This window comes from Aptenodytes forsteri, unplaced genomic scaffold (assembly GCF_000699145.1).
Source record: "Aptenodytes forsteri isolate BGI_AS27 unplaced genomic scaffold, ASM69914v1 Scaffold52, whole genome shotgun sequence".
Classification (NCBI taxonomy): Eukaryota; Metazoa; Chordata; class Aves; order Sphenisciformes; family Spheniscidae; genus Aptenodytes; species Aptenodytes forsteri.
The window spans coordinates 213864-229796 of NW_008795434.1; the positions used below are offsets into that span (position 1 = coordinate 213864).

Here is a 15933-nt window from a genome sequence, read left to right on the forward strand (position 1 = left end):
GCGATAGGACGAGAGGAAATGGCCTCAAGTTGTGCCAGGGGAGGTTTAGATTGGACATGAGGAAAAATGTCTTTCCTGAAAGAGTGGTGAAACATTGGACCAGGCTGCCCAGGGAAGGGGTTGAGTCCCCATCCCTGGAGGTATTTAAAAGACGCGTAGATGAGGCGCTGAGGGACATGGTTTAGTGGGCATGGTGGTGTTGGGTCGATGGTTGGACTCGATGATCTTGGAGGTCTTTTCCAACCTTAATGATTCTATGATTCTATGATTCTATAGATAGATAGATAGATGGATAGATAGATAGACAGACAGACAGACAGACAGATAGATAGATGGATAGATAGATAAACAGATATGTCCTAGTATCTGACATATGCAAACATCAAGGAAAGAAAATACTGTTAGACTCCCAAGACTGTTTCATGCAACATAAAAGCATGAAACTAAGCAGAAGACAGCAAGAAGACAGCATTCATTGCCAATATGAAATCAACGTTGCTTTGCAGCCCTATAACACAGAGATGTTTAAAAATCACACTGGGAGAGGAGCTTCAAAGCAAACAGGCAGGACCAGGGCTGTGTATCCCTTTTTCCTGATTCTTTGCCTTTCAAGAGCATCAGAGGGCATTTTGTTCCCGTATGACTCCTTGTCCCACCTGCCGCTGTGTCATTGCCATATCCTGACATATCATAGCTGTTGAATGAGGGCCTAATTGTCAGTTCCACCTCAGTGGAAGGAAAGGACAGAGAAATAATTTAGGAAATGCCCGAATGTAGATATGGTCTGGGAAAGATTTCCTTTGTTCTGAAGAGATATCCAGAGTATGGTGAATGTTGAAGGGAGGTATTACTACAATCATTACAGACCCTCTAATAATAACTTTTGTAGAACAAGCTATCTACTCACATTCAGTCTACCCCTTTGTTTCTTTGGATGTCTGCAAATTGTCTGCATTTTTAGTAAACACAAGTGAATGCCTGTCATTAAAGCAATTTTAAAAGGCAAAAACTTGTTATTGTAAAACACATTGATGCACAGGGCCATTAAATGAATTCATTCTCCTAAATTTGAGACCATTATAATGACTGCAAGATCATTTTTTTCCTCATTTACTTTTCTGCTAGCAATTTGCAAAGGCTATTCCATAGGCTTTGTTATTTCACAATTAATCTTTCCATCAGAAAATGGAGATCTCATCTGCTTCACGAATAATTCTTGGAGTGATCTTTTTCAAAACAAACACAGAGGAGGACACCAACCTTCCGGTTTGGGTCTGCCAAGCACTTTCATGACCTCAGCCTGGGTTGGATTCTGCCCCAAAGCTCTCAAGACATCTCCGCATTGTGCGTATGTGATTTTCATCTCAGATTTGGGAGTCCGGTCGAAGAGTGAGAACGCTTCCTTAAATTCTGGGAAAACAGAAAGATAAAAAGAAATGCATGCCATGCTCCCTCAGAGGAAGTCAAAGCAAGCCTAGACCTTCCCCCAACTAACTCTGCCTGACCCTTTTATTTTGCAGTTTGGGAACAAGCTTGATGAGTTTTGTTGTTGCTGTTATCTGCAATGTTTGTGTTCCTCCTCCCCTGCATTTTCCGGTTCAATCAGGGAATAGAATCGGAGAGGTCAAATGCTTTTCTCATGGTATTTCCGTCTCAGCTAACATCGGGAAGTGCAGAATACCTTATAGAAATGGTTGGCCTTGAGAGCTTTCCAGCTCATCAGGAGCACTCAGGATGGCACAGAATTCAATAGCAGTTCTGCTCATTAGCTAACTGGATATTGTATTCGGCATTATACACTTAGAGAGCACTGACACAGCCCGCTGAGATAAAGGAGCACCTCTATTAGCAGGTAACAAGATATGCCGTGATAACCTGCTGGAATAATCACACAAGAAGCAGTCCGTTGGTGGGGGAGGGTGACCATATATGGAAAACCTTATAATTGATCAATTGTTGTATTTAACAATGTCAAGGAGCAGATCTAGAAGAATCCTTTGATTTTTCTTTTTTCTAGTACCCAACCCAATTGCATCTGGAGAAGTCAGGTTTGGTATGCCATCAGCTACCGATGCCAGGCCAGATCTCAGGTGTGGAGACGCAATCATTCCCTCCGGTGGTTTCACATCTGCCTGCTTTCCCCTGTGTGCCCGTGCAGAGCCCTTTTCCTTGCAAGACAGCGAGCTCCCCTCCACTACATCCTTGTGAACATATCCTCATGTCTTCTCTTTACTTCTGGCTGAAGAGGGAGTCCCTTCGAGCAGCCATACCTTGACATGAGCATTCCCATGGGAGAGGGTCCCTGTCCTACCATTAATTAATGGGGTCAGTGCAGGATCCCAGGGGAGACTTCCCCAGACACACTAGTTACTCAGGTTTGCCTCTCTCTATTGGAGTTGCAGACGCATTGCAGAGACAGAGGAGCATCTCAAGGCACAGGCAACATTAATAGTCGTCATTAATAGCTGTTATCCTTTAATGAACACACTGCATAGTGCATGGTCTACAAGTGATCACAGATATCCCTTTGGCTTTAAAGCTGTGACTCCCTGAATCTGCTCCCTGCCCTGCTGTTACTCTTCGGTATATGCTTCCCTCCTACTCTCCAAACACAGTAAGGCTATCTCTTTTTCCCTAGATCCTGACTCATTCAACCATTCAGCCGTGCACCCTGCATGCCAGATTTTCTCCATCTTTCCCTTCTCAATTCCTTCTCCTCCTCATTACTTGCCCTCCCTCTTTTTTCTTTCTTCTCCTTTGCTTATTTCCCTCTCTCCTTCCTTCTTCCAGTGTTGCTGGGTTTGCCTCTCCTCCTTTCTCCCTCCCTTTTCATTTTTATCATTCCACTCATATCTTACTCATTTCATTTCTCATCCAACACTTTCAAACAATGATACATTTTCTCATTTTGGACTAATTAACACTCCCTTTGTTTTCTTCTTTGCATTCTCCTCTTTGCTCTCTTTCTTTCTCTCCCTGCCTCTCTCTCCTGGATCTTTGTCTCTTCTGTCACCGGCCAGAGCCCAGGTCCCATTGGCAGCCCTGACTCCAGCAGAGGGCAATAGTGGATTTTCATGGGCTCCTTGCTGACAGTGGAAGGGGGCCAGAGACCCTCTCCCAGCTCTGTCCTTTCCTGGGGGTCTCAGCAGCTGAGGTGGATGAAAAACACACCTACCTCCCTGAGTTACTCATCCGCCTGCCACTTACCTACTCCCTGAGACCAATTGCCTGAGCATCCTTCGCACCACCTCCTAAAGGTTCACGGTTCATCATAGTTCCTGACAGCTCACATTTCTCTCTCTTTTTTTTTTCTTTTTCTTTAAATTTAAAATCAGATGTAACTGCCTCTTACCAGAGCATTGGCCTGTGGGTTTGGAAACCCCATTTTGTCAATACACAGAAGCAGCCTTTTTTGTTTGTTTGTTTCATTTGCATTTGCATTTGCTGGGTTAATGCGAGTTTCCATCAAAGCAATGAAACCAGCATGGCTATGGTCTCCTTTGTCCTCCTGCTAGCCATTAAACCACTGGCAGGAGCAGAGTATATTTTCATATGCCTAATTGTTACCTAATTCTAATCTTGAATAGCTCATATTCTTCTCCTTTCAGCAATTTAGGGGGCTGAAGAGGCCAGAAATCCAGTTTCATAAATACACATTGCCATGACCAATGAACTTCACTCGCAGTTGAGGCAGGAGGACACGTAAAGATGGGTGTGTTACACATGGCTTCACCCACAGACCATTCTTCTCCTTCTGAGAGCAATATTTTGGGGGCTAACATAATAATGACTCCTTGGAGGGAAGTAAGTCTGGTGCAACAAAGTCTTTTCCTTAGCAAGAGGAAGAGGTTCAGAGTATCCTAGAAGATAGGGCTGGAAAAGGCCTTGAGGTGCTGCATTGTCCATTTCTCCTCCACCACCTCAATTCAGAATCAGCTGCCAGAAAACCAGTTGGGTCAATGGCGATAGACTGACAGCCAGTAATATCTAACACATAGGATGGACTTCCTATTGATCTAGTTTCAGCTGACAAAAGGGGAAGCATCTAGTCTCACCGAGACACCTAGGTCCTCATCTGGTCAACAGAGAGAGAGAAAGAGAGGTGATTATTATACATTAGAGGTCTATTTTTTTAAAAACACATATAAAGGTATGACAGGTGACCTTGACCTCCTGATGACTTCCTGAAAGAGGAAATTTGACAAAATTAACAGTGCAGCGCGGAGCTGAAAATGAACCCAGAACAAAACAAATGCAACTGAAACCCAGAAGAAAGGGCAAGCTGGCAATCTTGGAAGCTTGAGAGAGTGACGAGAGAACAGGAAAGAGAAAACAAATCAAAAAGACATATTAACTTAGAGCTCCTGTGAGTCCCAACTCTTAAGTCATGCCAACAGCCAGTATAACACCTATAAATCATGGCAAGTGGTGCTTGCTTTCTAACCTGCGCTTTTAACACAAAATAAAACAGTCTCAAGCACTGGAAAACTGATTGTCCACTTTCTTGAACTGGTAGCACACTTCTTGGCAAGGTTTTGACATGTGCAAACTAGTAGAGAGGACAGCACATGCCAGGAACAATCCAGGGACAACTGTGGACCACGCTGTAGATATAATTCTACACCTGAAGCATGTAAGCTCTACCTAGGAGTAAATATCTCTCTAGCAACTACCAATCTGTCTGCCTACTCATCTATGAACATGAGCAGCTTCTAAAGGTCAGGTGAAGGAAAGGGGGGAAAAAAGAAAAGAACCAGAAGAGGTCAGGAGGAAACGAGCTGAGGAGCTGGCTGATGAGCAGAGTTTTTCTGCTCAGTCCCCTGGTGATGTTCAGGCCATTAGGCGCTCCTTCCAGCAACTCATGGCAGAACCTATGAACCAACTGTGGGATTAACCTTGAGTGGATTTAGTGTTTCTCCCCAGTGCTAGCACACAGTATAACTCTGTTATGCTGCTGTAGCTGACATGGAGGTCTCACAGCCTTTCCCACACAGATGATCGTATCTGCTTCCTGCCCCATGGCTTTCCCTTTGATATTTCAAGGACATCCTATTTCACAAGTCCTGGATTCCCAGCTTTTCTCTGTGTATGCAGTGAATACAGCTAGACCAGAAGGCAACTGTAAGAAGAAAAGAAGAAAAGAAAGAAGATGCAACTTGCTGTTTCTAGAGATGATGCACATCTGCTCTAGACCCGCTGCCTTTTATGGCAGCCCTGGGGTTGCTCCGAATTTGTCATTTCCTAGCCATTCCAATGGGTTGATGGCCAGACACGCATCCCGTTTTTTTCTGAACAGGTCTTTTCCCATTCTCTGATATAGCCTCTAGAGCTAGTTCTCCTCAGGGAGAGAGAAAACAAGGCATAGAAACTGGGTGGGTCCTATCCAATCCCCAAAACATCAGCTGATGAGAGATCCAGCTGTTGTCTGCTGCTGGAATAGTTCAAAAGTTTGTGGCTCAGGATTGTGCCTCTCCTACGGTTCTCCCATGACTTTGGGACTAGAAGAGGGGCAGGTTTCCAGAAATTAACAGTTGCCTCCAATCGTGAGTTACTTTTGATCTGTTGTTAGAAAATAGAAACTAAAGCCATTAAGGGGGGGCTTGAAAATCCCAAGGTAATGTTGGAAGTCTGTGGCAAAGGCTCAGTCTCTAAGATATTATGGCATTTGGTTCCAGTTCAGAAAATCCTTCCTTCTCTATCTCTCCTCTCTGAATCAGCCTGACTGGATAGCCTGTGATTTTTTTTTTTTTTTTTAAATCTGCTCTAATTAACACATTTTCTGATACCATCTTTCATAGGCTCTACCAAGTTCTGCCAAGTGTTTAAAGACCAAAGCAAAATGCTGCCAGATGTTTGACTCCATCTATCAATTATCCTTTAAGTAAAAAGCAGGCTGGTAGTTGAGGAAAAAGGGGACAGCTGCAGCGGTAGTGGTCCCAGGACTTCATGCATGAGGTTTTAGTATCAGTTTCTTGGGCTGGGACAAAGGTTTCAGAAACGAATGCTGAAGTTCTGGTTTGAAAGAAAACAAACACGATCGCTATCATTATTTGCTGGTTTCTGGAGAGTTGTCACAAAACTGTAACACATTAAATTCTGATTGAATACAGGGAAAAGTTCTCAAAAGCAGGGTTGGGAGACTTTCTCTTGGAAGGATTGATATTTTGTTAGTGGGTTTTCTTAAAGAAAGAGCATATATTTGGACTGAGGTTTTGGGGGTGTGTGGGTTTTTTATCTTTTTTGGTTTTGCCTCATTGGCAGTGGAGAGCTGATGTTTTCTTTAATGAAATAAATGCCTACTCTCCATGGGGCATGACTTTCCCCTTTTCCTCTTGACCAACTCAACAGAGGATTTAGAGGAGGGACGGGACAGGAGCAAAGCCATGAATTGAAGCACAGCCTTCTCAAGGCAGCTCCAATACCACACCCGTGTTCACCCCAGCATGTGCCAGCACCTCCCAGTGACAGTATTTACTGTGCACAGAAGAGAAACGCATCTTCCTCACCTTCAATCTGGTCAGGGGTGAATTCAACCTGAAAGAGACAAAGAATAACAGCCAGATAAAAAACAGAAAACTGAAGCAAATAAGAAAAATACTGGTTTAGTCTCTGTCTTATGGTTGTGGGTGTTTCTGAGGTCCATGAAAGAGATGGACTCATAACTCCAAGAGTTTACAGACCCTGTAGATTCTTGTTCTTTCCTCTTCCACCTTCCCTATTCAATAGCCCCACCTTTAGGACCTCTGCCCTCACCACAAGGCTGCAGATGCCCTTTGTCCATTCTTCTGCTGCTCCTGTGTTCCTGCTGTAGTATCTTTCCCCTACCCCAAGTGACTCCCCACTGCTGATGCCCTCTCCAGAGATGATTATGGCTGCACTATGGTAAATCCCAGGCTACTTCGCTGAAAGGGTTTTATCTGTAGACAGATGGGGATCTACTATCCATAGTCTTTTCCAGCGGAAGAACTAGGGTGTATCAAGTGAAGCTGGCATGAATCAAGCTCAAAGGAAAGTGAAGGAACTGGTCCTTTGCTCTTACAGCTGAATTGTGGAAAGCTGGTCATGGGATACTGTGGATGTTCACAGTTACATGTGTGTAGGGGGTCACAGGACCACTTCCTGGAAAAGAAATCCATTTCTGTACATTACCAAATGTACGGAAATACTTAGCTTAGGAAGTCTCTGCTCGATGTTTAGGGGAGTGTTTCGGGGGAGTTTTTCTCTGTTCTTGTACCCTTTCCTAAAACATCCTCTAATAATCACTGCTGCACTATATTGGACTATATTGGACTGTATTGGACAACTCGCTGGACCTTGCTCTGGCTCTGCCATGTGCCTCTTGTTTTCTCATCACTTCATATTTCCTCCTGTTTCCTAAGTTTTAGGGTTGTCCCGCTCCCTATTTTTACATGGCACTGCCCTCTTGCAGCTCTGGACTTCAAAAATGCTCCAAGACACCAACAGGCTGCTGCTGAGCTCAAATACAAAAGAAGGAAACACATTGTCGTAACATGAGGTCCAAGCTTCTGAATGAACAGGCACAGGTCAGCAATGTGAATTTACCCCTGAATTTACACCTGCCTCTCAGGGAAAACCAACAGGGTGAGTGTCTCTGCTGATGGGGACATTCCTGCAGTGCAGGAAGACTGGCAGATTGCCCTTATGGTGAATACATACATAAAGAGAAACCATATTTTGATATGCATAAACATACAAATGCAGACATGCAAAGCATACGCTTGGGACAGACCTAACGGTACATGAATACACACCCTTGGAAGCGTTCCTCTGTGGACATATATGACCCTTCCCCCCTCCCCAACACATGTACAACCCCACACATTTTGGGTCAGATTTTCCTTATGAAGCTGACCACCTCTCGCTGCTCAGCATCATATTTTGTTCCTTGGTAGCAAAGCAGCCAAGTGGAACAAAGGCATAGTGAGAACCTCAAACGCAAACTCCCTGTTTCCTTGTTTCGAGGTGAAATGCAACGTGACACATCCCTTCATCATCTACTTGGGATTTTCATAATATTAAAGGGTGGAGCTGTTGTAACTCCCCAGCTCTCCAGCCAGAATGGCTGTGACATGGCAGAGCGTGACAACACCAACCTCCTTATTCCACCCAGGGCTCAGAGGACAGCTCCCAGATGCTTTTCTGTCTCCAGATACCCTGAGCGGCACAAGGAGCTCTAACATTCAGAGGACACAATGAGGGTCTACAGGGCAGATACAGACAGCCCAAAACTCATATTTCATACCAGTGCCCTGCCTATCTCTCCCTACCATAGTGTTTCTGAGCATCTTTTGGCTTAGGAGAAGGAAGAACCAGAAAACAGCTGCTGGACTTGGAAGGCAGGACTCAACACTAATCCTGCAATTGTTGAAAATCAGGCCACTATTTTTGTGTCTGCCCTGTTCAATCCTTATCTGAACTAGCTCATTTAGGGCATTACCACTTTGTTTGCAATTCTCAGTCATGATTTACCTTGAATGAAATCCAATTAATAAAATAGTTACCTAAGTTGCAGCCAGGAGGCTGTCTGGAAGGAAGCATTTAAAGAATGCAAGAAAGGACCCCCCCCAAAAGAATAGCAATGCTCTTCCCTTTCCTAACAAATGGAGGGGTCCAAACACATCTTTGTCATGAAGATTATAATTGGGTCCTATCCCAAATCCACGTACCTTAGTTTAATTAGAAATAAATACCCATCGGGGAACACATTCATACAGGTGCATTGTCAGCAGCAGCTTTATGCCCAGTGTGTCTAATTATATCAAGCTTTGAGAATTTGACTGAAGCTAATTGCATACTGAGTTTATTCAGGCATCAATAGCCAGTGTGGGTGAAATAAGGCCAGAGCTGCTGGCAACTTGTATTTAAATCACTGTGATGGATTGCTCTTGGGGAAGAATTCATCTCAGCTGCACTTAGATGTAGACACCCAGATGTGTCAGTGACCCCACGTTTGCTTTATACCAGTAGAAGGGAATGAGCACTTCTAGGGTGTGCTTTGACTTGTTTTAGGTCTGTACTTGGGGAGAGGATGAGTTATGCTTTCCTTTTCACTAAGTGGCTCAATCAGTTCTACAATGACGATAAAGAGAGTGTGGGCAACTAGCACAGATGTAGATGTCCTTTTCTGATCTGATGAGTCCCACCCAGAAAGTGTGAGCTAGCCCTTTGGCAGACTGCAGATCAGGAGAAACTGTGCCAGAGCAAAAAAGGATGACTGCAAATTCCCACAGCTGGATCAAACAGAAGGTTTGAGCTGAAGGGCTGAGTGTGCCTCACCTCTAACCATGGCCCCTATAAAAACACCACCCAGAGCTGGAGGACCATGCGTGACAGCTGGCAAGGCGGTGGCAGATGGTTTGACCAGACCCGGGCACGTCTTCCTCTCAGGAAAGCTGCAGAGATGCGTGGGTGGCGGCTGCTGCTATTTTCTCTCCTCTCAGCACATACCACCATGGAGTTGTAAGGAAGGACGAGTCATCATTTACCCGGCCACAAGGTATCATTGAAGATGGATGGAACGAACTCTGGGCTATGTTTAGACTGAAGATGGCTGGGTTTTTTTTTTTCCCTCCCCTCTCCCTCAGAACGGTGTGGAGCACACAAAACCAAAGCCATCTCTGTGTACCGAGAGCAAGGGTGGACCTGTCCATGAGGACTGCCCCAGAGAACCCCAGGCAGGAAGGATCCAGAGGACAGGCTGTAAAAATAGGGTCAGGCTAAGCCAAGCAGTGGGCAAATGAGTCCCAGTGCATTGCAGCCACAGTGACCCAGATCCGTGCTCTGAGGCAGCTCTGCGTCTGCCGCTCTAATGCAACGGGCATCCAAGGGAGTGAAAGCCCCCAGTGGTATCTCTGATGCCCAGACCCACTCCTGCCCCCAAGCACTTCCACCGCTGCACACCAGCATCACCCCACACTGCCCTGAGCTCGGTCAGCAGAGCCACCCTCATTGCCCAAAGCTGGAGGCTGCAAAACCTACTCACAGGCTTAAAGTGAATTTGCTTTCCCCGATAGGGCTTTACACTCTCCAGTTCCTTGGAAGTAGACTAGGATGATTTCCCTTGGGGTTTTGTTTGTTTGTTTGTTTGCTTGTTTTAAATATACTGGCACTTCAGAAGAATTGAGTTTCCCCTGGCATGTTTTCTGTTGGCAACTGAGGCTCACAGTGGTGGCATTTGGTACAAATCCATATGAGAGCCAGAGCTACTGACAGCTAATCTCTTTCCACTTGTCTCCTGCCCTGATGTGTGGACTGTCCTGTATGTTCTTTGAAGACACCAGATATCTGAATTAAAATCTTTCCATAATAAACGGGAAGTGTTTGTCCTGCTGTTTTAGCAATCTTGGCTTTTGGTCACTGGTGGCATCAGCCGTAGCCCTAATGTTACTGTCCTCTTTGCCTAAACAATGGCGTTAAGCTGGTTTTGTCCCAGAGACACCAGGAGGGATGCACGCACCCCTTGGTGCTGTTAACGTCATTCACAGCTTCATATCTCAGGGAATTTTTTTATAAACCCATAGTATCTCAATCAAGCACATAACTGTGCATGATAAGTCAGACATAACTAAGTGTGAAGTAAGTCCTATTAATAAAACTGTTGCTAACCAGCAGTCAAGAGGTTATCCGGGGGGAAGCAATTTAGACAATGCAAGCAAGGAGCCCCTCCAGAGAAGAAACAATATTATTCTTGTTTCATAGTACACTGAGGAATCCTAATACAAAGAGCAAGGTTTTCACTTAGCCATGGCAGGGCTAGTTTTGGAGAAGGAGAAAGGGTTGCTGTTTTTTTTATTGTGCTGTTGGGAAACCGATTTAGGAGGCAGAAATGCAGCAGATGGAAAGAGGCCCAGAAGGCCATCAAGATCAGTATCGCTGTGTTGATGTTACATTCGTATTTCACAAGCATGTGTTTTTTTTCCACTAAGACCTTTTTAAACCTATTAATACACATCATCCCCATCATCTCCTCTCCCATCACTTTCTGCGCAGAGCAATTATGATGTACCTAAACTCCTCCACTGCCCATGGGCAAACCTTGACACATGGTCAAGTCTCCTACAGCTCCATCCCTTACTGGTGTTTGATAGTCACTCCTGATCTCTCATCTCCTCTGCCTTCTGAAACTCTCTTGGTACATCTACATTTAGCTCCCAGGGCTGCCCTAAGGACTTTCCTCATTATTTCTACTCAGCTCATGGTCTGATGGGAGGGAAGGCACAGTACAGTATAGAAACCCAACCATAAAACTCTACTGATAGTCTATGTTTTCAATTTTATGTTTGGTCCCTAATGTTTTCAGTAGAAAAATAATTTCAAGTTGGACTGAAATGACAGGTCATTTTGGAAGGACAGAAAATACATTGTTTGGGAGTCAAATAGACAACTGAATTGTTGACCTTTTACAATACCTAACTATACTGATAATGAAAGTGAAGTGAAAATAGAAATCAACCATTATTTTCAGCTGAATTGGTGAAGCCTTTCATTAAAAAAAAAACGTATAACAAGATCAGAAAAGTGAGGCAAAGTCTTTGTCAAGGTCATGCAGAGGATGCTGCTACATAAGGAAATAGCCAAGCACTTTTTTCTCCAGCCTGCACTCTTTTTCACCAGAAGATGGTCACCCTGAATCTTTCTTTCATCTGGGTTTCCTGAGAGCTGAAAAATTACAGCAGTACATCACTGCTGCTCCAACTATAACTTCAGCAGACTTTATGGCTTCCAGGTCCCTACTTTATTTTGGAATAAGTCTGGATGAGGTCTGCCATGTTGTGGCTTTTGATTCACCTACTCCCTCAAGAAGTGGATGCAAAAGCCTCGTGTGAAGGAGCGGTGTCTGGTTTGGGGTTAGGAAGCACTGGTTTGGGTCTCAGAATCACTCCACGGGATGCTCCCAGGTGACGCCAGAGCAGGAGAGGGGGAGGGCTGAGGTAGGTGCATAGCACTAAACGTTACGGGTTGGTGAAGGGTTGCGGAGAGACATGAGATCAGTGGTGCAGCCAGATTGAGAAATAGATTTGGGGAACCCATGAGGTTTCTACCCCAAGGAAAGAAATACAACACAATCCTGAACCTTAATACCTCAGACTAACTCTGCTCAGCCATACTATTGTGCTCTGAACCCCCACTGAGTGGGGAGCCACAGCCTGATATGTCTACAGGGCACAGGTTCAGCTTTGCACTTCGCAGGAAGCTTGTCCAAGCACATGGCGACTCAAAGCAGCCTCACCTTTGGTGCTGAAGCTCTGCATCCTCAGCCTGAGCTAGAGTGCTGGGTGGCAGTCTCCTGGCAGGGTTTCACATCCCCTTGCTTCTTGCCTTCTTGTAAATACCCTCTGGGGTTGAAGGTGACTGTGCTTTTCCAACTCTGGTAGTAGCCTATAAATTGATAGCTCCCTTTCTTGGATGGGGAATGTGTTGCCACAACTTTCCAGAGTACAAAGGGGAATTCCAGAGCCTCAACAGGAGAATGACACAGCCGCTTTGGAGAACTGAGACAGCTTCTGGCAATGGCCAGCACCAGAAATATAAAACACTTTGTAGACTGACTGTTCTCCCTGTAGCAATATGGTTTTGGATTCTCCGACCATTTATTGACGGCTGGCTTCCCGCCTTCTCTGCAACTCCCCCCTTCACCAACCTCACCAGCAGATGTTTGTTCAGGTGTTTGCATCCATGGAAGAAATTACAAAACCTAAAAAATACCCTCTGTTAAACCCTGGAGGGGATCCTGGGGTGTAGGAGAGGTCAGACGTTGCCTGTGCTGTCTGCTTGAACTCAATAATAGCCCATCAGTTGGGTCTCTAATGGAGAAGACAAGAGCCCCAAGGATACAGCTTGTGAACCACATTGCAACACTTCCTAGGGGCTTCAGGCCCACGAACCTCCTGGTAAGTGGGTGCTAAGAAAGAAAAGGGCCCATCTCTCAATCCACATGCATGGGGACAGGTGGACGCCACCATTCCACGCATACTTATGGGACAGCATTGCACTTGTGCCCCTTGCAATGCGATCATCTTAAGATGGAAGGTCTCGAACAGGACAGGGAAATTAGTCACCAGATAATACACTTGGTGGATACGATATGTTGGAAAGTGCCCAAACACTTCTGTATTTAACTTGGTAAACAGCTTAAGTAAGAAAAAAAAGAGGCATTATTATTGTTATCATTACACTTATTATTTTGACATAAAAGCCTTTCCCTTTGTCTTTCATTTCCAAAATCAAATGTTTTGTCTTGTAAATACTGGCAGCTTTTTATTTTTTTTTATTTTATTTTAAATTCAAATATTTTTATATTGAAATGGCATATTTCATGTAAAATTGACTTAAAGAATCCCACTCCCCCACATTAGATCACTCCAAACCCTACCAAAACAATTCTTTTTGGGGTGAACAAATCCATTTCGAGTTGCCAAAAAAGAATTTTTGTGGCCTTTTCGTGTGTTGTGGAAACCTCCTCCTGAAAATTCAAGCTGGTTTCTTCTAATATTTTAATTCCCCCACCAAGCCTAAAATAAAACCACCCTTTGCTGAACTAATTTTGCTCTCAGATGACACAGTTGTGTAACTCCTCTAGGTTGCTGATTGACGTGCCAGTCGTGCTAGTAGCGAATGAGACCATATGAGGCATTTCGTTGGCCTAAGTGAAATGAGTTTGATGGGTCTCAGGCAAGACGTAGCAGAAAGGCATCTGTAAAGCAAAAAACTCCTGGAAGCAAAGGAGTCGGTTTTGGATGCGGAAGCTGAAGCTCTTGCTCGTACACAGTGAGATCCCCCAAGAAACAAAACACCTTGGCAAAATACCTCCATCAGCAGCACCAGCCACCACAACCATCTACCGTGCTTTTCTTCCTCCAAGGTCTAGTCTGACAGTGTTTTGCAGCCCAGCGATACACACAAAAGAGCTTCAGTGACCCGAGTAGAAAATATTGAGGTTTTCCCAGACATACTCTGTCACAACCCCACACCGTGCAACGTGATGCAAATACCACTTTCTCCCAACTCTGTCCCAACGGTGTTATTTTCTCCATCATTGGCATTGCAGCCATCACCACCCCAAGCCCTCCCAGGGATGGGATGATGCCAACTGCCAGCCCCCAGCAAATCCAGTCCATCCTCGTGCACTTGCAGCTCTTGCAAAATCAAACAGTAGCTGGACCCCTTTAAAATGTCACACCCCTTGCCCTGCAACTGTCTTGAAAAAAAAACAGGATTAAGCTGCCAAAGAGTCACCGCGATAATGTGCTGGCAATGGGGAGAGCTCTGCTTTGTTAGACGAAGCTGGCAGGCGTAGCGCACATGTCGCTCCCAAAATAATCACACTGTAACCCAGCCCTAGTTTCAAACGGGCCAAAACTTCCCCGTAGAAAATCCACGAGCACAAACTAATATCAGCCATACTTCATACTCTGGGGGTTGGTTTTGGTTGGTTTTTTAAATTTTTTTTCCAAAGCAGGACGTTATTCATTGTGAGCTGAAAAACAGCGTGCTCTGATCTCGCTGTGTAACCGCAGCCGTACTGGATGTTCCTGCCCATCCCCAGCATCACCAGGGAGCTCAAGTCCGAAAAGCTGAGCTCCAGCTGGGAGGTTGGTCAAGAGGATGGAAATTTTAAATCCTGCCCTTTTATCGACATTTCAAATTCCGATGGAAAAAAGAAAGAAGGAGAAACCCTTTCCCTCTCCCTGCCACCACCACGAGTCTTTCCTTTCAGTTCAGCCTGTTGGGGTCCTTTGCTTGATTTAGAGGTTTATTTATTTATGTAGAAAGAAGCCAAATCTGAAATTTCCTACAACCGCAATTGGAGCTGGCGTTTCAGAGTTTTGTTTTGGGTTTTTTTCAGTCTGTTTACAACGGTGTCAATGTCCAAAACCTGATCATATTAACAAGTGCTCTGACCCGTGATGGTTTTCTCCAGGCTTTGCAGCAGAGCCTGCAAGGTGACACTGAAAAACAAGTTTCTCCCGAGACCCACAAGATCTGTGCATGTCCCACAGCCTCAGTCCCCAATGCCCCTTCGCACTCATTACAGCCAGCTCCTGCCATCATCATACGCAAGGATGTTGGAGGCAGATTCAGGCGCCGTGTTTATAAAGTGCTGTCACCAACCAGCATGGCATTCGATGACATTTCATTTCTGGACAGAGGCGAGTGCTTTTGGGGCTGTGGTGGTTCTTTTTGCAACCCTTAAAGCAAAGGGAGAGAACATTTTTACCCCCTGCCAGGCTGTGACTGTTACCTACTAGTCAGTACTAACCACAAACACTGAAAACTTTGAGTTATTTTCCTTACCAACATTTTATCTTTTTTTGTCTTTTTTTTTTTTCCCTTTGTTTTTTTTTTCCCCCAAGCACTCAGCAGTTATTGTCAGGCTGCTTTTAACCATAGCTGGGTTCTCAGTGATGCCTTTTTTTATCTCCTTGCTCTCTGTCGCTGTTTTTTTAAGGCTGGGTGGGTTATAAACCGGTTTGTTTTTCCAAGATCATTCACAGGAGCAGACTTCTCGCAGGAGATTTTTCAGCCGCGTCTGCCCGGTGGCTGCGATGTTCCGCTGCTTCCCAGAAAACACAATCGATGGACTGTCACTGTTTCTATTCTGGGCTTTGGATGCGTAAGTTTGCTGGAGCAGAGCAGTTTTTGCAGGCTGGAGGCTGGGTTGGCTCCGGCCGGGTGGCGGGCTGAGTGCCAACTTCCTTCCCGGAGCGATCCTGGCAGGATGGGCCGTGGGGTTCGGCTCTCCTGCACCTGTTGGAGGGCTGGGAGGGGGGCACTGGCCCCTGGGCTGGCCGTCCAGGCACCTTGCATGGGTACGGTGTGTGCTTACCCATGCACCGGGCATTTGGATAAAGAAAACAAACTGCATAGGGGTGTATGCATGGGTGTAAATGTTTGCAAATCTATATATATGTC

The 15933-nt window shown here is 45.1% G+C and overlaps 1 protein-coding gene across 2 annotated transcripts in view; it reads right to left on the reverse strand.

Annotated features, from left to right (window-relative positions):
• MYL3 (myosin light chain 3) overlaps positions 1 to 15933 on the reverse strand; it is a 46979-nt gene that overhangs the window by 9687 nt on the left and 21359 nt on the right. For both annotated transcript variants that reach the window (XM_009281021.1, XM_009281022.1), the window contains 2 exons: positions 6507 to 6534; positions 1261 to 1410 (listed from right to left, as the gene is read on the reverse strand). In XM_009281021.1, coding sequence (XP_009279296.1) covers positions 1261 to 1410; positions 6507 to 6534 — 178 coding nt within the window. The remainder of the gene's footprint in view (positions 1 to 1260; positions 1411 to 6506; positions 6535 to 15933) is intronic.